The sequence below is a fragment of the Barbus barbus genome (assembly GCF_936440315.1).
Source record: "Barbus barbus genome assembly, chromosome: 46".
Lineage (NCBI taxonomy): Eukaryota > Metazoa > Chordata > Actinopteri > Cypriniformes > Cyprinidae > Barbus > Barbus barbus.
This window is the reverse complement of record NC_136724.1, coordinates 20,743,948-20,765,635: the sequence shown is the minus strand read 5'-3', so window position 1 is coordinate 20,765,635 and position 21,688 is coordinate 20,743,948. Positions and strand designations below refer to the sequence as shown.

At 33.1% G+C, this 21,688-nt stretch overlaps 1 protein-coding gene across 3 annotated transcripts in view; it reads left to right on the top strand.

Moving 5' to 3' along the window:
• The window catches only part of LOC306865214 (arf-GAP with GTPase, ANK repeat and PH domain-containing protein 3-like), a 163,091-nt gene extending 142,121 nt beyond the window's left edge, over positions 1-20,970 (top strand). For 2 of the 3 annotated variants that reach the window (XM_079409686.1, XM_079409685.1), the window contains exons 16-18: positions 224-446; positions 17,856-18,111; positions 18,186-20,970. In XM_079409686.1, coding sequence (XP_079265812.1) covers positions 224-446; positions 17,856-18,111; positions 18,186-18,398 — 692 coding nt within the window. In that variant the 3' untranslated portion in view covers positions 18,399-20,970. The remainder of the gene's footprint in view (positions 1-223; positions 447-17,855; positions 18,112-18,185) is intronic. The other variant, XR_013783852.1, reaches the window with a different exon arrangement.
• Positions 20,971-21,688: the final 718 nt, after the last annotated feature.

Genomic DNA, 21,688 nt, shown 5'->3' with positions numbered 1-21,688 from the left:
AAATAAAATACAATTTTACAGACATTTTTTGGGTAGATTCACACAGTTTAAAATAATAAAAAGTATTGTAAAAATATGTAGAAATAAAATAAATTATGTAAAAAAAAAAAACTATTTATATTATTTGGATAGTTTCAGACCACACTTTTGACCACAGAGTTTGAATTGCATTAAATGTAATTTTGGTTGGGAAAACTGACTTGTAATTGTGTCTGACCCTCAGATCCGGACTGGGCCAGTCTGAACCTCGGCGCTCTGATCTGTATCGAGTGCTCCGGGATGCACAGGAACCTGGGCACCCATCTGTCCCGCGTACGGTCTCTGGACCTGGACGACTGGCCTGTGGAGCTCAGCATGGTGATGACGGCCATCGGAAATGCCATGGCCAACAGCGTATGGGAGGGCTGTGTGGAGGCATACACCAAACCTGGGGTGGACAGCACCAGGTGGGTCACCTGTCCAAAGCATTAGCTGGTAGCCTTGAAAACAAGATTGTTTGTTTTAAAAGTCAAAAAAATCATCAAGACAAAATTCTTTTCTCCCAGGCCCTATGAATTTAAGTAATGTTTATAATAGATTTGTTAACTAATCAAATATTTTTTGTGTGTGTGTTATTAGCCAAGTTTCCATCCAGTTTGCTAGCAGAGTTCTTTTCTATTTTGCACAAGTTTAAAACCAAAATAGCAATATGGCTTAGTGCTTTCATCAAATTGCTGCAATTTAGGCCCCGTTTACACTAGTGCGTTTTTGTTTGAAAACAGTGTTTTAAAATGAAAGCGATCCTCGTCTACACTGGCCTTTCCGCTGCATTTCAGAAACGATCTCCGTCTACACTACACAACCGAGAACGCATGTCATGTGACCAGTCATGCAGGTACAACCATAGATAGGTAGATTCCCTATTATTTAGATGGCGGTCCAATGGGGAATCTACCCATACATATCTATGGGTACAACAATGAGCATGATGTTATTGTTTACACGGTCGTCAAGGATATGTAGAGCAGCCACGCCATCGTTTTCAAAAGTCTCCGTTTTGGTCCATTTACACTGAAACACAACCACGGAGTTTTCAAACTAAAACGGGGTCTGCAGTGTTTTCAAAAGTCTCCGTTTTCGAGGGTCGAAAACGGTGGAGTAGTGTAAAAGATGGGTGTAACCGTAGCAAAAGGTATGCGTTTTAAAATGAAAACGCACTAGTGTAAACATTGCCTTAATTAAATATATGTTCTACATGTTTCAGAGTGAAACGTTTTACACGAGCAGCTCGTGATCTGGTGTTTTCAGTGTCTCAGAGCAGCTTGGGTCACAGTAAATGCTGCCTCTGTTCTGAGTTTGGGTCACTTAATAGTGTGGAATTATTATGATTTTTTTTATTATTATTACTCTGTTGTTAAATTGTTTAAATATGCAGCTTTAAAACAAGCACAGCTTTTTTTAAAAATTGCATTAAATTAAATAAAAAGAAGGTTTAAAGGCTTCTTGTGTATTTCTACCAGAATAAAAGCTTGATGGTTTAACATTTGAAAATGAATTAAGACATCCATAAATATTACTATCAGTGCAAAATTACTTTTATTATTATTATTACTCATTTTTACAGTGAAAAATTACAATAGTAATCTCTTGTTTTGTTTAATTTTTTATTTAATATTTTAATAGTAATCATTTTTGGCTAAATTGTGCAGCTCTAAAACAAGCACAGCAAACCAGGATCTTTTTTTAAAAACTTGCATAAAAAATTGTTTAGCAGTTAAAAAAAATTATACAAAATAGAAGCTTTAAAGGCTTCCTGCATATTTCTGCCAGAATAAAAATTTTGATGGTTTAACATTCAAAAATGAATTAAGACAGCCATGAATATTCATATTAGCTTGAAAATATTTTGATTTTCTTTTTTTTTTTTTTTCAGATAATATTAACTTGAAAATATTTTTTTTATTAATTAAAATAGTAATATCTTATTTATTTATTTTTTAACTCAATAGCAATAATAATTATGATAATAACCATTATAATATAATTTTTGGCTAAACTGTGCAGGTCTAAATCAAGCACAAAAAACCTGGAGCTTTGCATTAAAAATTGGCATTTTTATCAGAACAAATGCAATTTGATATTTTTCTTCCTAAACTTTTGTAAGCCTAGTTTATTCTTTACAAAACATTTTTACATTTTAAAAAATCTTGAAACAGTTAATCTTAGAACTTGAATGGAAGCATAATTATTTACCTAAATCACTGCCTGAATACAAGCATGTGGTCAATTTGAATAATGTATGGACTTCTTAACGAGGCTCTATAAATGTTTCATGTATTAAAAACTCAAAGAATGCTTTGTTTTTCATAATCAGACATCAAACATGGCAGGTGTAAGTATTTAAGAAAGTGAAGTGTAGTATTTGAAGGTTGTACTCTGTTCAGGATGTGGAAGCATCTCATCCAGTGTCAGTTCCATGATCAATGACAGGATTGTGTCGGAGTCTTCAGCCAATCATCGCTCCATTAGTGCTGTTTGAAGAAGATGAGATGTTTCAGGAGATAATAGGGTCCATAGACCATTGTCTGGAGCTGCTCACCTGCTCCACTTCCAGGCGATGTCTCGAGGTGTTTCCCGCTTTGAGCCTGACACACTTGCTCACGTTCCCAGTCTGTCTAATGACCTGGAGAAAAGAGTGTTTTTGGTGGCAATTAAGGACACTATTACAGTCCCAAACCACTCCCCTTGGGGCTGAACTGAGAGCTCTCAGTGGCTCTGACAGCTATCCATCACTCAGAGGGGTGTATCAGTCACTCCTGAGGGTATGAGTCCCGTCAGACACGGCCTGCGCTTTAGTCTAATGCATCATAATGCAGGATTTACTTTAATGCTGCTGAACTCTGACTTATGCCTTTATCTGTTAGATCAGGCTGAGACGTGCTGTTGGATGGCCAATATATAGCGCATATTTGTGTTACAAACATGAATGATGCCTAAAAGTATGTGGCATGATGAGGAGAGCTGTGCTGCTACTTATCATTTTTTCCTAGTGCATGATTAAACAGGACAAATAAGTCCTACAGATTTAAATTGAAGGATGCCATATCTAGAGACTTCAATATTATTTAGGCTAATATTATGAATTTATTTAAAAAAAAAATATTTTTAACTTTTGTTCAAACTAAAAGCAGTTTGAGAAAACCACATTTAAAGGTGATATATAAAATAAAGCTGTATGTATGTATTTAGCTGGCATTTTAAAAGTCAAAATAATTTTATAATAATATTCAGGGTTATTACCATTAACTAAAACTATTAAAAACATTTTTCTCAATTGAAATTAGGCTGAAATAAAAAAGAAATAAATATTAGATGAGAAATTTCAATAAATGAAAATTAGAAATGTTGCCTTGGCAAATAGCAAAAGTAATACAATTATAGTAGTAAAATAGTAAAAGTAGTCAAATAAAAAATAAAAAAAAATCTAAAACTATAAAAAAAATTTTTTTAAAGAAAACAAAATCACATAAAATAAGTGAAAAATTAAAAAAAAATGTAATTCAGTATATTAATAAAAAATATAATAGTATTTAAATAATACTAAAATAACTGATAACATTATATTATTTTTAAGTGTTATATATGTTATATATTGTCATAATAATTATATAATATTATATTATTTTAATTATTATATTGTACTAAAAATGTAATTATATTATATAGTTGTAATTGGAAAAATTATTAGCTTTTTTATATTATTATTATTATTATTATATCTGCTTGCAACTGGCCAATCATAATGATGGCAGTAATTTCAGTATATGGTCATCTGCAGATACTAATACAGATATTGTGCATCTTCGATTAATAGTGTGTTTAATATCGCTTGATATAATGTGGGTACGTTTGCTGAGGGGTTTCAGGGAAATCAGCCTTCTGAATTCTGTTTGTTTCTGCCTGTGTATTCGCTTACCTTTGTTTCTCTGCTGTAATATCTGTTTACAAGACAGTGGAGTGACCTGCTGCTTCATAGTATGCAAGTCAGCGTCATGATTTCCCTCAGTGGAGAGCATGAACAAAGATGTAACAACTGGCCTACAAAAGAGTGCGTGCAGCAGATAGCGTGTAAAGGAAGATGGCCCTTTCCATCTCCTGACCACCCGGGGTGCTTCAGCTCTCTGTCTCTGTTCTTTTCTCTCTCTCTCGGCAGCGAGTGATGGCTCACAGTTATCTATTGAGTGCTTGGCGGGCTGCAGTCGAGTGCTTTTGACTTGATGAAAGATTATTGATGCTGATATCCCCCTCACACTTCAGTCGTCAGGACGGGCTCACTGCCGGAGGAGGGAATGTTTTTCATTGTCAGGAGAATCTGATGGTTCACGGCATCCTCCATTTCTTCTGTTCTCTCGCTCACTCGCTCACTCATTCTCTCACCCGCTCGGACAAAAACTGAAAATCTCATTACCGTCATAACTGATTTTCCTCAGCCAAAGAGTAATGGGTGAAACACGGTGTGTATTCAGAGTGCACATTTATTCAATATGTAGTCATCAGGATGCATTTGTTTATTTTTTTCACAATTTGACAATAATTACTGGTCTATGACAATAATTATGGTGTGTGTGTGTGTGTGTGTGTGTGTGTGTGTGTGTGTGTGTGTATATATACTTGTACACACACACTTTAGAATATAATAATATGAGTGTTATTTTAGCATTATTTATATATTATTGTAGTTTTGAATTAATATTTTGAATTAGCTTTCATTTTAATTTTGGTAAAATGTATTATTTTTGTAATTTTATGTGGTTTGGTTTTAAAGAAATATATATATGTTTTTGTTTTTTTAAAGACTTTTTTCCCATTTTTACTTTTTAGTAATTTTTGTGTTTCTACTTAAACTTATTTGGCGTTATTTACCAAGGCAATATTTCTCATTTTCATTTAGTTTTTAAATTTAAATTTATTTTATTTATAGTTATTATAGTTAACTAAAACTAAAAGAAAAATAAATAATTTTATTTAAAAATTCATTAAACCTTCATTACATAAAATAAACATTAACTGAAGTAACAAAATATAAAAAAAAAATTTTTATTTAAATTGATATTTATTTTATTTCTGTTAATTGCCAAGGCAACATTTCTCATTTTCATTTAGTTTAATCAGATGTGCTAAAATAACTAAAACTGAATTAAAATTAATAGAAATTTTATTTTTATTTATTTTTTAGCTTGATATGAATGAAGATAAAAATGTAATCGATAATATGAAATTTTAAAGCTTCAGTGTTGCTAAAGATGGTCAATGAAAAATGACTTAATATGAATTAAGATACAAATTTAATATTTATTTAACATTAATAACCCTAATATTATTTATATATATATATGTATATATATATGTATATGTATGTGTGTGTGTGTGTGTAAAATATTATCATAAAATTAATTAATATTATCAATAAATTACCTAAGTGCCAATTGTCATAAAATAATTAATTACTTACAGTCTATATTAGAACTAATATGGTAATAATGATTTATAATATAAAAATTAAATGTGTTTTTGTGTGGGGGTGGTATATATTAATGTTTACAAGCTTTAATTTAATACATATGAAATTTTAAAGCTTCAGTTTTGCTAAAGATGGTGAGTGAAAACAACGCAGATTTCCTGAGTCATGATTTGAGTGTTTGTTTTCGGTGCACGTTGGTCATTCACTCATTGGTATGAATGGGTCATTTGGACGGTCAATTATATATGCATCATCAAAATGTGCTTTGACATCAGTGAGATGAGTAATTGGGCTCGTTTTACCATCATGCAGTCAGGCAGGATTGATTTAAACTTGTCACGAAGGTGAAAACTAACATCTGAGTGAGAGTGACAAGTCTCGATGTTCTCCCAGCTCATTTACAGCCCTGATGACTAATTTAAACCCCATAACACAAGCCATGCGCTGCTGTAATGGCCTCAAGATTACTCGCATACACACTTTACCATGAGCTAAACACAAATACTCATATGTGACAAAGTCTTGCTCTGTGGGATCATAATGAACACTAAATTGGTACCACTGTCTTAACACTGGTGATATTATTGTTTAGGGTATTTAGATAACTGAAGTTCTCGGTAAAGGTAGAAACATATATATTTTACGTTTTTTTTTTTTTTTTTTACTCAATCTATCCAAAGTTCTAAATCTTAGAATTTTTTTTAAATTTGGATTTATTTAAATTTTTAAAAAAATTCTCCTTTTTAGAAAATTGTATTTATTCTGTGCTCATGAAAGCTTAGTCATAGAAAGTTTTTTTTACAAAATCTTTTTTTTTTTTTTTTATTCTTAAACAATCATGAAAGTTTAATATCATTGTGATGTATTTAAATTTCTTGATATTGCATAATTTAGTTTTTATTTATTCTTAGCAAACCTGAAATTTAAAAGTATATTTATTTTGCATTTTTAAATATTTATTAAGTGTATATTTACTAAATATTATAAATGTAAAATCATAGAATTGATTTAAGCATTTATTTAACTTTTTTTTTAATGCTGTTTAAACTCAAGTTACAATTTGTTGGTTTTTATTTTACTTATTAATATTGTAATTAGTCTTTTTATTAATGCAATATATTAGGATAGTGAAAATTGAGGTACATTTGGCCAATTTTTGCCTTCAAAATGACTGTCAGCTTGCTTCAGTTTACTGAATTCACCCTATATTTGACCAAAAATGTCAAAAATGATTATATTTTCTCCCACCGTGATGTTAAACAGCCAAATTTCTGTTATTGTACCTTTTTAAAAATCCAGCTTTGACTTGGAAACCCAGTGTGTGGCTGCTGATGTGTTTCCAGCTGTTGAAATTCTAAATATTGTTTTAATTATTGAGCAACGTCAATCGATCATGGAGCTCTGTTGGTACTCTATTAAGCAGATTGATAGATTTATGATAGATTTACACAGTTTTGTCATGAATTCTGCTGTGGCCATCAATCTTGCTGGGGTAGAGAGGACAGAGGCGCTGCAGAGGTCGGCTCATCCGAGGCTCTTTAGGGCTTAAATTAGAAATTGGCAGTTGCGTGTGTTTTCGTGTCGACTCTAATTGCCTGGCACCCGTGTGCCACAAGACTGAGAGAATTCCTTCAGTTGTTGGTGAGACGGGATGCTGACGATTTACACACGTCTGGCTTTGATTTGAATCGCTTACGTCACCTACGTCATATTATTGCTCTTATAACTCGGTTTAAACTATGTAAAATAAAAATTATTTTTAGTTTTAGTTAATAACCCTGATACATATATACATATATAAACATATCTTAGAGCTTAATTAGCGTAAATGTTGAGTTTTAAGTATTAAGATATGTTTATATGTATCTGTATCAGGGTTATTAACTAAAACAAAAAAAAATTTTTTTTATTAAATATAAATAAAAATATATTTATTCATTTAAATGTATTTTTATTTAATTTAATTGCAAAGCAACATTTCTAATTTTCTTTGATTTTCTCTTTTTGATTTTATCAGATGTGCTAAAATAACTAAAGCTGAATTAAAAATGAATAGAAACTATATGAAAAATTAATGAAAATGACAAAAATTAATACAACTTTAAAATGAAAACAAATAATAAAAATAAGAACTACTTTAAAATATGAATCAAATCTGCTATAATATCTCAGTGATACTAAAACTAATTTGTATGTCTATCTGTATCTATTTATATATGATGTCTCTCTTTATTCGTTCTCCTTTTCTTTGCTCTTTTGTTGCTGGACTGAAAGAGATAGCGATTGTGCATCTCTCTCTCTCTCTCACACACACACACACACGATGCCCTTCGGCCAGAGCAGGTAATGGCTCTGATGATCCTCCAGTTTGTTTCAGAAATAATTTGCCGTTGCGTCTTCGCCACAGGGCAGTGGCACTAATACAAATGAATCACTTCACTAACCTCTTTCCCCCTCTTACACGCCGTCAATCCTTCCTCTCTTTCCCACCTGTCCTCTTTTCTCTTACATTCTTTGCTTTTTCACCTATGTTGCAGTATTTCTTGCGTGTGAACAGAGCTTCATGTGGGCTCACAAGTTGTTTTGTTTCCATTAATGGGAAAATAATGCAACTTTTGTTAGTTTTAGCCAATCAGGTGAGAGCCAGAGTTTGATTGACAGCTCACTTATAAAGTAATATGTGGTAACAGTGTATTAGACACTAGAATGATGTTTAATGGCATATTGTGTTTGATAAGGACTAATTAAAAAATCTTTCAGTATTTACAAAAACTGTACAATTAGACCGAGCAATAGTGCAATTTGCAGTATTTCTCCTCATTAATGAACACTAAGGTTGAGGGTTCACTAAAGGTTTGAGTAGAGTTTCAGGAATCGAGCGTGATTATAAATACATCAGCACATACTGACTTAAATACTGGAATGATAAATGTTTGGCATCATGAATTGCTTTTGCTGTCGCACATTTTCTTTTTCCCTTCTAGCAATGGAAATATGTTTTGCTCTCATGTGGTACATTTTTCAAAGTATTGTTTGTGTTCTCATAGCTCGCTGCAGAAAAAGTATTCAAGATAAGAAATGTGTTTTTATTTTTCAAAGTTTTTACGATGGTTTTTTCATATTTGTGGCAAATGGTCATTCAAATAAGTGTTTTTATTTCATATATATATATATATATATATATATATATATATATATATATATATAAATTTGTCCATCCACAAAGAAATGTAATAAGTAACCTAAAACGGATGTTTAAAATAACTGTTTTCTTTTTGAATATATATTAAAATTAGTGCTTAATCGCATCCAAAATAAGTTTTTGTTTACATAATATATGAGTGTGTACTGTGTATATTTATTATGTATATATAAATACAAACACATGCATGTATATATTTAAGAAAAATGTTATGTTTATGTCTTAAGTATATTTATTCCATGGTCTGTCTGAATGCTGGATTCTGATTGGCTGGCAGGTGTTGATTAAATTCGTTTAACTGCACAGGTAGTTCCAGGTCAGTTTAATCACCGTTCCATATTAATGCGCTGCTTTAATTGATGCACACTAACCAACACACATCACTCACTCGCGCACACACACACGGAGAGAGAGAGAGAGAGAGAGGAGGTCGCAGATTGTGCTGCACACACACAAACTTGTTGTCAACGCTTCCCTGCGATTTTTATTACTAAAATAAAAGATAGATACTAGATGGCTACATTATATTCCCCAGCAACAAGGTGATAAAATTGCTGTTTTTGAACTAATTGTTTGTAGAAAGAGACGCGCAGATGCAGCAAGCAGGTACACACAACTGTCATCTCTCTCTCAATCGACAATTAATTGAAATGCATGCTATAATTAATTCAAATAAATGTAGTCTTTCCGCACTATTTCATCTCTGTGTCTGATTTGAAGCTGGAAAATAACCATCATTTTTACGCTTCCGGTCAAATATTGCGCTGCAAAGAGCAATACTAGTTTTAAGTTTTACTTAACTTGGCAAATGACTATGGAATAAGCGGGATAATCAACGGCTAGCCGTGCATTAAAGGATTTTAATGCACTTTGCGTCGGGCGGTTCTTTGCCTCCACATAGAGCATAAAAATCCTTTCATTATCCCTTATATATAAAATAAAATATAATAATAGAAATATATACATTTAAATATTTTCAAAATATATACTGAATGTGTGTGTATTTATAAATGCGTAATAAATAAACACAGAACACATACATGTACTATGTAAACAAAAATGTTTATTTTGGATGCGATTAATTGCGATGAATCTTTTGACAGCACTAATTAAAATGTAATTTATTTCTGTGATGCAAAGCAGATTTTTCCGCATCATGACTCCAGTCTTCAGTGTCACATGACCCTTCAGAAATCAATCTAATATGCTGATTTTTCTTACATTTCTTATTATTATCAATCTTGAAAACAGTGGTACTGCTTCATATTTTTGTAGAAACCATCAAAAGTTTAATAGAACAGCATTTAAAATTGGAATCTTTTGTAACATTATAAATGTCTTTACTGTCACTTTTGATCCATTTAATGTATTCTTGATAAATAAAAGTAAGAATTTCTTCATTTAAAAGAATAACGCTCAGTTTTGGGATATGGTTAATTAAAACATTTGTGCACATATTTTATGTTTGAAGCAGAGAATCAGCTGGACTCGAGTGGTAGAAACAGTAAAGCTCTGTTTGTGTGTGTGTTAAGTGTCCAGTGAACTTCACTGTCATTGTCTCATTGCAAACACTACCCCTCTCTCTCTTTCTTTCTCTCTTCCTCCCTCTCTCTGCTTTACAAGCACTCGTTCCCTGCTGGGAGGGTGGTTGGGATCTGTTTGATGTGTCTTTTGAGAGTTTCAGGGGGTTGTTTTGTGTTTGTATGTGCCGGCGAGGCCCTTCAGAAGTTCCTCTGAGCCCCACTTACCTCCATGAACCCATTCACTTCCTGGCCCTGCGCTCCGATTGGTGGTTTGGTGAAGAAGGCATTCACCTTCCTCCACGCCCTCGTCATTTGTGTCTAAGATGGTCCACTTTCACTTGCATGTCCAATTGCTTTCGGGTCTTCCTGGAGAGACGCATCCCCTCGAGTGTGCGCTACATAGGGACCCTCTCATAAATCCGTTTAGTGTGGGTTGAGTAATTGCCCTGTTGTTTCTTCCTCCGTATTGGAGTGCATTCATGTGTTCCTGATTCTCTGGGCCAGGCTACAGGAATCATTTTCCCGTTTCCTTGATCATTAGGTGATGCTAGAAAAGCTCTTGTAAAACCTCACTCCAGCTGACCTCAGAGAACATGATATATATATTTGCATGTCTTTCATTTTCTATTCTAAAGGGAGGGAGGGAGGGGAGGGGGTGGAAGCAAATGCAGGAAATGTTTAGTGAGACTTGATTTTATCCATCAGTATTTGTTGTGAAAGTGGGCTGTAATATATCGACTTATATTATATCAGTATAAAGTAACTTTTAGTTTTCTGTTAATTATATATTTATTTAGTTTTTTATACATTTGAGTATCTCATATTTGTATAGTTTTTAACTATATAAGATATAATTTAAGTATTATATTAATATTACATTTGACATTATATTATTAATATAATTATTTATGAATGTTTTTTATATTTCAAAAATATTTATAATAATGTATTTATATTAATTTCATAAATATTTAAAAAAAAAAGTGTAATTATTAAATTGATAACATTATTTTTCTTTGATTATGTCAGCAGAAAATAACTTTTGTTTTCCCTTAGTTTATAATTAATTCAGTTGTTTTTAATTTGTTCATATATTTATTAATATATTTTTAAAAACATTTAGAATTAATTGTATTTAAATTAAATTGATCATATGTTTATTGTCAGCAGAAAATAACGTTTTGTTTTCTTTTATTAAGTTATTTTTAATTAGTTTATATATTTATTTATATTATATTTCAAAAAACATTTAGAATACATGTATTGATATTAAATCCATATTATTTTTCTTCGATTATGTCAGCAAAAAATAACTTTTGTTTTCCTTTTTTTGTTTGATTTTTTTTTTTACTATACATATTATTTTAATTTTATGTAATTTAAATATATTTGTTCACAATTGAAATATTGTTAATATTACAAATATAAATTTTACAATGCATTTAATTTTTATATTTGTTATATTTCAAAAACATTTATAATTAAGTGCATTTATATTTATTTAATTATTAATATTTATGTTTTATTAATTTAATTACATTTTAATTAACAATAATGGTTTTTTTTCTTAAGAATAATGTGCACTTATCAATCATGCACAATAAAACATTAAGAAAGTAAATGGGGTCAGCACTAATTTCATGTTGACTTTGATGATTTATTATTAAGTGTTAATGATATTGTTGTTCCCTTTGAAGCAGTTAACAGCATTTAAAGTCAAGCTGGATATAAAGAGTACTTGGTCTCCTTTTCAGGCTTATAGTCTCTCTCACACTCGAGTCCCCCGATGTCCCCCAAGCAACCCTGATATTCACTGCAAATATGTGTGTACCAGTGTGTGTGTGTGTGTGTGTTTCCTGAATGTGGTTTTCTCCCCCTGCAGAGAGAATCTTCCCTCCATCTCATCACTCTTTCCTGGCCTCCTCGTCCCTCCCTCGCTTTTGACACGCTAAAGCTGCACATTTTATTTTTCTTCCTCCTGCCGAGAGGAAGTGTCTTTTCATGGCTTCTCGACTTTCTCCCATGAAGCCCTCCACACAGTGCCCTGTGTTTGGATTGGGTCTCCATTTCAAACAAAAGTCTGAGGCGGGATTACCAGCCCCTCTCTTCCTCTCTTTCACACTTCTCCTTTCAAGTGGCAGTGGCCGGGGGATTTGAGAAGCCTGTTGCTGCTTCTGAAATCTTCCTCCTTCCTTTTCAAGGACAGGTGACCGTAAACTGACTGACTGAGAGAACGTTTAAAAGCTTCATAAAGCGCTGTCAATAGGAACTATTCGGATCAGCTGTGTATAGATGCTTAAATACATGCAAAATCTTCCCCGAGTGTCCTGATATCTTATAAATCGCATCTCAAATGAATAGAAAAAGCAATTTCCATTAATCTGAGCCTCACATATCAAAGCAGTTCTTTTATTTTATTTTGAATTTGGAGAGATAAACTAAAGCTAAAAAGTACCTCATTCATTTAATTTTATTTATTTTTTCAGATGTGGACAGATGTCATAAAGCTCTAAAAATAACATAAGTACCTTTTTTTGTTTAATTTTTTTTTTAGTACTATTTATTTTTATTTTATTTTATTTTACATTCAAAGTGAATGTGGACAGATGTCATAGAGCTCCTAAAAATAACTTGATTTTATTTTATCATTTTATTTTTTATTTTAGCATTTATTTTATTTTGTTATTTTATTTTATATCATAGCTCCAAAAATAACAAAAGAGTATTTTATTTTATTTATTTTTTATTTTATTTTATTTTATTTTATTTTATTTTATTTTATTTTATTTTATTTTATTTTATTTTATTTTATTTTATTTTATTTTATTTTATTTTATTTTATTTTATTTTGCCGTCAAAGTAAAAAAACAAAATACAAGTCAGTTTTATTTTACTTGTTTTTTTTTGTTTTTTGTTTTTATTTTTGTTTTTTTATTTGGACAGATACCATAAAGCTCCAAAATTACAAAAAGGTGCTGTTGTTTTTTTTGTTTGTTTTGATTTGTTTTGTTTTAAAGCTTAGTGTGAGGAAAATACCCAAATGTTTTGAGACATCTCATGCTAGATTTCATGTCAGTCAAACATCATTGGTTCTTGACTTTCTTTATTGATCGTCATTGATGTCAAACCTGGCTCTGTTCATCTTAATGCAGATTTGATCTGTTCCTCACGGAAATCAATCATGTCTACAAAGAACTTTAAATAGTACACAAATCGTTTGGCCCATTTTTATGGTTCCTTCATGATCATTTAGGGAGTTTGACAGGAAAACAGCAGCGTGAACATTCATCAAAACATCTCCTTTTGTTTCCTCCTTAAGAAAAGAAAGTCACACAAACAATATTTTCACTGCATTTAATGTCACTGTTAGTGACCCTGTAAATGAATCTGTCCTTCAACTTGTCAAAAGTGATTTTCCCTCGTTAAACTAGTGTAAACTCACCTTCCTCCACTTTAAACCGCTCTCCTCCTGGAGTTTAGGAGTCGCCCACCCTCTTAAATCCCTGCGATGGCATGGTGGGTTTCCTGTAAAGAATTCAGATGAAGAGAGAACAACAGGGTGGGTCTCCTCAGAAGAAAAACAAGCTTTGAAAGATTGACTGCTGAAGTAGGAGAGGAGGGAGGCTAATTATACATACACACACACACACACACACTCAGTCTCTCGCTGAAGAACGATTCACTGTGCCCAGAGTCCATTCAATTGCTCTCTGCCTTGTTCACAAAGACCTGTCAGGATTTTCAGGGAAACAGCATTAAAGATGTGGCTTACTTAATTAGCTCATACCATTGTTGCCGAAGTGACTTAAACAACACTTGCTCGTACACACGCGATTGTCTTTGGGGGAATGTAATGGTGGCACGGGATAACAGATTATGAGTTTGGAGATGCCACAACATTTGTTCTGCTTCATAAAGCCGGTGTTGTTCAGAGTAAGAGTGCACTTCTGAAACGCATGCATACGCTGAGACTGGAGTCATTTCATTAGTCGTTAAGTGGTTCCTTTTAGCATTTTAGGTCAAGTTTCTTTGGATCCTTATCTTATTAATTTTTTAAAGGCATATTATACCTCCCGTAAGACACTGATTACAGACCGTTGAAATGATTTGCAGATTTAGATTTGTATGTTTTTTGATGGAGTTGTGAGTGGAGCTTGTTGAAATGATGATGGGGTGTCAAACATGAGCTTTTCCTCCTCTGTCCTTCATATTTCTTTTGCTTTTTGGGATGAAATGCGTGCGAGTGTGGTTGAGACGTATGAGTTCGTCCCCCATCAGAGGAAGTGTGTTGTTTGAGGATAATAAAGGGGCGTGGCTTCATTTACACTCCCATCATACAGCCAATCACTGCTGCTGTAAGTTTCAATAAATTTAAATGTAAGTTTTAGTTTTTGGCTTAACATAAATAAAATTGTGTTTTCTTGATACTCAGCACTTGTTTTGCTGCGTTTTGTGTTGATTCTCATGCGGAAAAAAATCAGTGTGTAAATTAGTTAATCTTAAATTTCTTGAAATGTTTACAGAAACCTGACATGAATAGCAGCTAAGACTGAAATTGTCTACCAAACAAAATTTCAGAGTAATTAAATTTTTTAATTTATTTGTGTAATGTAATATATTTATATTTGAGATAATATAGAAATTAAATGCATTAAATTATATATAAAATGCAAATAGAAAAACAAGTATTTCAGATATATATAAAATATTTATATTGCATTTTCAACGTTTATAAGTTATTTGGAGCAATTGTATATTATATACTTTCATATAATATTTTATGTAATATGATAATATATGATAATATATATTTATTCTTATATTGTTATTATTATATTATATAAACATTAAATACATTGCATTAAAATATTTATTTATATATATATATATATATATATATATATATATATATATATATATATATATATAGTTTCAGAAACATTTTATGTTTGTATATTAAATATATTTATTTATTATATAAATTATATGAATATAAATATATACATTTAAATATATGTAAATATTTTCAAAATATATACTGTATGTGTATTTATTTATAGATACATAATAAATATACACAGAACACAAACATATTATGTAAACAAAACCTTTTAGTTTGGATTAGATTAATCGATTGATAGCACTAATATATATATATATAACGCCGTTATTGTTTTCAGTAGCGAGTAATCAAACGAATCACTGTTTCCCCCGTTACAACGTCGTTACCGTTACTGACAATAAAATACGGCGTTACTATAATTTATTAGAATATTAGAATTACATTTTTCAGTTCATCTGAATGGATGCGCAGTGTGTGGCTGTATTTGACGTACCGTAAACTCTAGTGTGAAGGTTTGTCTCACACGCACAAAGAAAGATACAGAGCTAGAGAGTCTTACATCACATGCAGAATTGATGCGCTACATGTAAACGATATTCTTTCTTGTATTTTCCTGTCAAAATAACTGAGTTCCTTTGGAATTCTTCAGCTATTAAGAACTGCCGGTTTCTCTGGTAGTGGGTGGAACTAATGCACATACGACAATCTCATTGGCTGGCGCTCACCTATTATCCTCCTGTACAGTATATATACTTGCAAGTGTTTATTTCATTAAGACTAGCCATTCTCATCTACACTGTAGCTGTCATTATTTGTCATTTCTCTTCTCATCATCATCTTGTTGGTTTGTTGTCATCAACATTAGCGTTGTGGTTCTGGTTCCGTGTCTTTGTGGAGTCTGGTCCCGGGGGAAAGCAGTCACCCGACATCTCTCCAGACTCTCTTTACCTCTATCAGCTCGCTCTCTCTCACTCAGTCTCTTCTGTGTGTCACTCACCCCTGACGAGGCAAACAACAGCTCCTTTCTGCTCCCCTTATCACCCGCTGCACGGGGTCAGCGGGTCAGACCGCCACTGAGCATGCTCAGATCCGCTCGTATCGATTTTAATTTAGCGCCGTGAATGCCAGCAGAAGAGAGGAGAGGGGGCGGCCGGGTGATAGAGAGGGACAGATAGAAGTCTGGTGCGCGCTGAAGACTTGGACTCCATTCTCTCGTCCGAGTGTGTCTCTTTCAGCCCTTTTCTTTGGGTCTTCGATCTGGCGGGCTGCCGGCGGCCCCCTAGAGGGTTGAGGGGCCAGTGTTGAGAGGGCCTCCTTTGTGGGGATTCACCGGCCAGGACTGACAACACTGACAGCGGCGATAAAAAACACGGCTTCCCCCCCACGCACACACTCCTGTATTGTCCACGATAGACATGCTGTTCACAATGTGTAACCTTTCGATAGCCAGAAAGACTTTAACCCTCTAGATTCTGATGGAAAGCGCTCTAAGGGAAGTTAAGGCTGAGGATGTGTGATTTGTACGTTTAACCTGCTTCCCTTGTGACCGCTATCATAATCAGAACTGAATTACTCTGGACTTCCTCAAAGTCAAAGATATGATTATGTCAGAAATTCAGACTCTGCTGGGATTGTCGTATATTCATAAGTCGCAAAGTTTATCTAATGTATCAAAGTAGGAGAAAGACTGGAGATTATATTAGGGCTGGGCGAATTTATACGCTATAATATTATAGGCATTAAATACACTGCATTATTTAAAGCATTATTATTATAAAGCATTTAATGCAAATAAAATATAAATAACATGTAGCTTAAAATTGTCAGCCTTAAACATATATATATATATATATATATATATATCATTGAAAATTATTAAATTTCCTATAAATATTTAATTTTATAAATTTATTCTATTTATAAATTGTAGAAAATTATGTGTAACATGATTTCTATAAAAAAATACATATGTAATTAATATAATATAACATAACATAACATTATACCATATAATTTAAAATTAATATTTAAACATACTATATATATATATATATATATATATATATATATATATATATATAATGTGTGTGTATATATATATATATATGTATGTATGTACAAGGAATACAATTTTTGTATTTTATTCATTACATTTATTAATATTATTATTTTATGTATCATTTTAAAAGCAAATTTTAATGCATTATTATTATAAAGCATTTAATGCAAATATAAATAATATTTCTACCTTAAAATTGTCAGCCATATACACATATATCATTGGAAATGGTTAAATATCCTATACATATCCTACACATATTTTATATATTTATTCTATTCATTTATTTATAAATTGTGGAAAGCCTTAATTATGTGCATGCTATTTATTGATGATATTTGTTTACATGATATTTATTGTTAATAATAGTTTTTTTTTTTTAAATTGGTAAAATTTCTGAAAGTAGGAACACATATATGCAATTAATAAAAAATAAATTACTAAATATAAATATACTAAATGGATGGATGGATGAATAGATAGATAGATAGATAGATTATTTAATTATTTAAATTTATATAACAACACCTAGTACTAAGCAGCAATATTAACTTACTTACAGTTTTGCTAAAATATTCTAAAATTGTATAAATGAATTTAGTTGATTTAGAGTTTTGGTTTGATTGACTACACTGGAATGGTATTAGCTATCAGAATGACCACTGATGAACAAAACCGTGTGTTTAGAAGAAGAAAAAGTTGAGCTCTGTTTGTGTCCTAATTCTCAGGGAAGAGAAGGAGCGCTGGATCCGGGCGAAGTACGAGCAGAAGTTGTTCCTGGTGGGGCTTCCTCAGTCAGATGTGCCGCTGGGACAGCAGCTCCTGCGGGCCGTGGTGGAGGACGACCTGAGGCTAGTGGTTCTCCTGCTGGCCCATGGCACCAAAGAAGAGGTCAACGAGACGTACGGGGACGGAGATGGGCGTACCGCCCTGCACCTGTCCTGCGCCATGGCTAATGTGGTCATCACGCAGCTGCTCATCTGGGTAAGAACTCGCTTTTTGGAAGCGCCTTTCGTTCACAAGTGTCCCTCCATCATTAATTTCATCCTCTGTTTCAGTACGGTGTGGACGTGAAGAGTCGCGATGCCCGCGGTCAGACACCCCTGTCCTACGCCCAGCGAGCAGGAAGTCAGGAGTGTGTCGAAATCCTCATCCAACACGGCTGCCCCGGAGACGGCGGCGGACTGTCGACGCCCACAGCCACCCGACACAATCCCAACATCAACAACAACGCTCAATGCGAGCTGAACCGTAGTGTTAGCATCATGTAATCGTGGCCCGCAGTGTCTCTAGTGTCTCTTCTCAAAGATGTTGATGTTCCCATAGATGCTGCTCTCGTTAAATGGCATCATCAGTACGTCTTTATTAGGAAACTGTGCGTAGTGCCACGTGTGTCACGTAAATCCATTACCCTCATGACGACTTCCTGTGACCAATGTTAGCGTACAGCGAGAATTAGCAGTGTTAACATTATCAATGCGTGTTATTTTTAAGCTGACGAAAATGATGTTTTTAAGGATCCTTTCTTATGTGTGTGTATAGAACAAAAAAAAATGAAATGATGGGCAACAGGTTCTAAACAAAATAAGTTTCTTTTTTTTAGGTGCATCGGTTTAGAAATAATCTTGACGACAGTAATGGATCCTCCGCTTTGCACCCACGCGTTTTTGTCCATCAGAACAAACGTTATGTTATTTACTGTCCCTCATGTCATTACAAAATTTCTCTCTTCTGCTGAATACACACACACACACACACACAAAAAGATATTTAGAAGAATGTTGGTAACCAAAGAGTTTTGGTTCCCATTGACTTCCATTGTATTTTTTGTCGATATAATGCAAGTCAGTGGGAACCAAAACTTTTTGGTTACCAGCATTCTTCAAAATACATTCTTTTATGTTCCACAATTAAAGTCATATAGGTTTAGAATGACATGAGGTGGAGTAAATAATGATGAACTATCCCATTAAATCAGTGACTTTGGTGAAAACCGTAAAGAACATGTCTGCATATTTCACCCTAAAATCAAAAGAAAAAAATATTTACTATTTGAATTTTAAGGTTTAATTGAGTGTAAAATGTTAATAAACAGTAAAATATGAATTAAAAAATATCCAGATGCATTTCAATAATGAAAAATTTGGTGAGGAAAAATTTGCAATGCAAAAAATCTCAATGGTCCTTAATTTTTTAATGCTAAATATATTTTCTCATTTTTAATTTAAATTTTTGGGTGACCTGGACATGTTCTCACAAAGATCCATAAATGCTTCATTAAATTCAACTTTATCATGTGATTTATTTTATTTTTTATTTTTTTTCAGATAAATGCTAAAAATCAAACATTTAAGTGCATTTTTCACTCAAACGTCAATAGTTGTACCACCATTGTGCCCTTGAACGAAACCCAAAAACACTAAGGCTGCTGGGTAACGCATTACCATTTGTAGCATCAGTGCAATGTAACAAAACTCAAATCATCACACTCATTGCTATTTTACATTTAGCCTCTATGTGATTGTCTTGGAAAGGCCTGATTACCTGACGAATACTGTGTTATTACGGATGCCTTGTGCGAATCATTTCCGGACCGTTCTGAAGTGGTTTTCTAGCTGTGTGACACTGACGTCCCTCTCCTGCCTAATGACAGATCCATTCAGTAGCAGCGGACGGTACCGACACACTAGATTACGAAATAAGACGCTCTCGCCGTCAACTCCTTTGTTACCAGTCTGATGACCTCCACACTTGTGACGGTGTGGCTGTTTTTGTATCCATTAGAATCCAGGCGTATGTTTCTAACTGAATGGGACGGATGGGATGGTGATGTGGATTATGTACAGATGTGTGTGTAAAATAGCTTTTCCTGCTCCCTCTTGCAGCTAGCTGTGTGTCGTGTGGGCAATTTCTGAATGAGATGGCCGTTATGTACCCATCTGAAACCTATCAGCCTTAACCCTCGTTTGCTATTGTGTACGCCATCAACTTTTACTTGAAATATGAAATCATGATTAGAATTTAATATTTGGCACATGTGAGTTAAGGGAAAGTGAGAGGAAGATGTCCTTACCTGACAGTATTTTAAGTTGACATGTTTTTTAGGTGTTTTACCTTCTAGCAGGTACGTTTTTTTTCTTCTTCGAGTCCGATTTGTACATGCAACCGTCATCTAACTTAAGCTTTAGGAGAATTGCCATTGATTTTAAATGCAACGGCTTTTAACATCTGCAGTTAGCATTTTAAACCCGTTTTAAATCTGGAGGCTCATTCTCAATGACATGCATGGAAAGTTACCCTCTTGATCTTCATAAAGTGAACGTATCATTAAAAAAAAAACGTTAAGTTTGGGCTCCTGCGTATTACATGAGGTTGCTAAAATGAGCTTTTGGGAATATGGCAGTTGAAAATGATATTAAACACTCGCCTGTCATCCCTGCGACTGCCGGCTTATTGAACGCTGGGATGCGCCCATAAAGCTCCTCAAGTAGCCGTATAGCAGAGAGAAGCACCATTTTGTTTTAAAGTTTGTTTTTGGGGTTTTTTTGGTACCTGGTTTTGGGTCTCAATGTGTCCACATTGTCTGGCCGTTAAGGTACTTTGTGTATTATATGTACATTTGACATATTTATAAAAGCAAGATGTAAATAATTCCTTTTGTTGTTGCTTTTATTGAGCTGTTTGATAACTTTTTGTTGTTTCTTTTAATTTGCCATTGTTTTTAAATGCTCCTTCTGAACGTGACGGAGCGCTTTCATGAGAGTTAGCTGTTGTGTGATTGGATGCTTGGCTGGCTATTGACATAATAAACACTCCAATAAAATGATTTATACCATGAATGCGGAGAAAGTTTGTCATTCATTCCTTGATCATAAGATTATGAAAATGTGTGCTTAAGACTGTCAAAATGTCTTTTCAAGCTTTGTGTTTTCTCAACTCTAAACACATGATCATGGAAAACCAGGATATATCATTTTTTTAAAATATTTTCATGAAAAGTTGATGAATGTTTTAGCTTTTAGTTCATGAAGGTTATCAATATCTAGTGTAGTCCTAAAAACTGACTAATTAGCTTTAAAATAGGATGTTTTGTAAATATTGTCTACGTATTTTGTCCGATCACAGAAGTACACTAGCATTCCTTACAGGAAACCAGACCAAAATATTAATAGCATCATCTTTTACTTGTATGGAGCGCTGCAGTGATGCCTAGTTTTGTAGGCCAGGCCATGTTGCCTCAAAAAAAAACATTTTCCAACAAAATTTTATGATTCTTACACATCTTGTTCATCATCTTAATTTTAACAAACGAAACCAACTTGTATGATTTTTGAAGCCTGAATGCAATTGCCATATACACATCTAAAGTTAGGCTTTAATCAACATCACAACTAAATTTCTTTAAAGTTTTAAAAAGTTTGGGTTAGAATAGTTTGCAAAAGCTTTCCAATAAGAAAATAGTTCTAATTAGAACTATTGGAAACCAATGAGATTCTTATTGGACTTGAGATTCCTATGAGATTTTTATTTTATTGTATTTTTTAAATCATTCCTTTTTTGT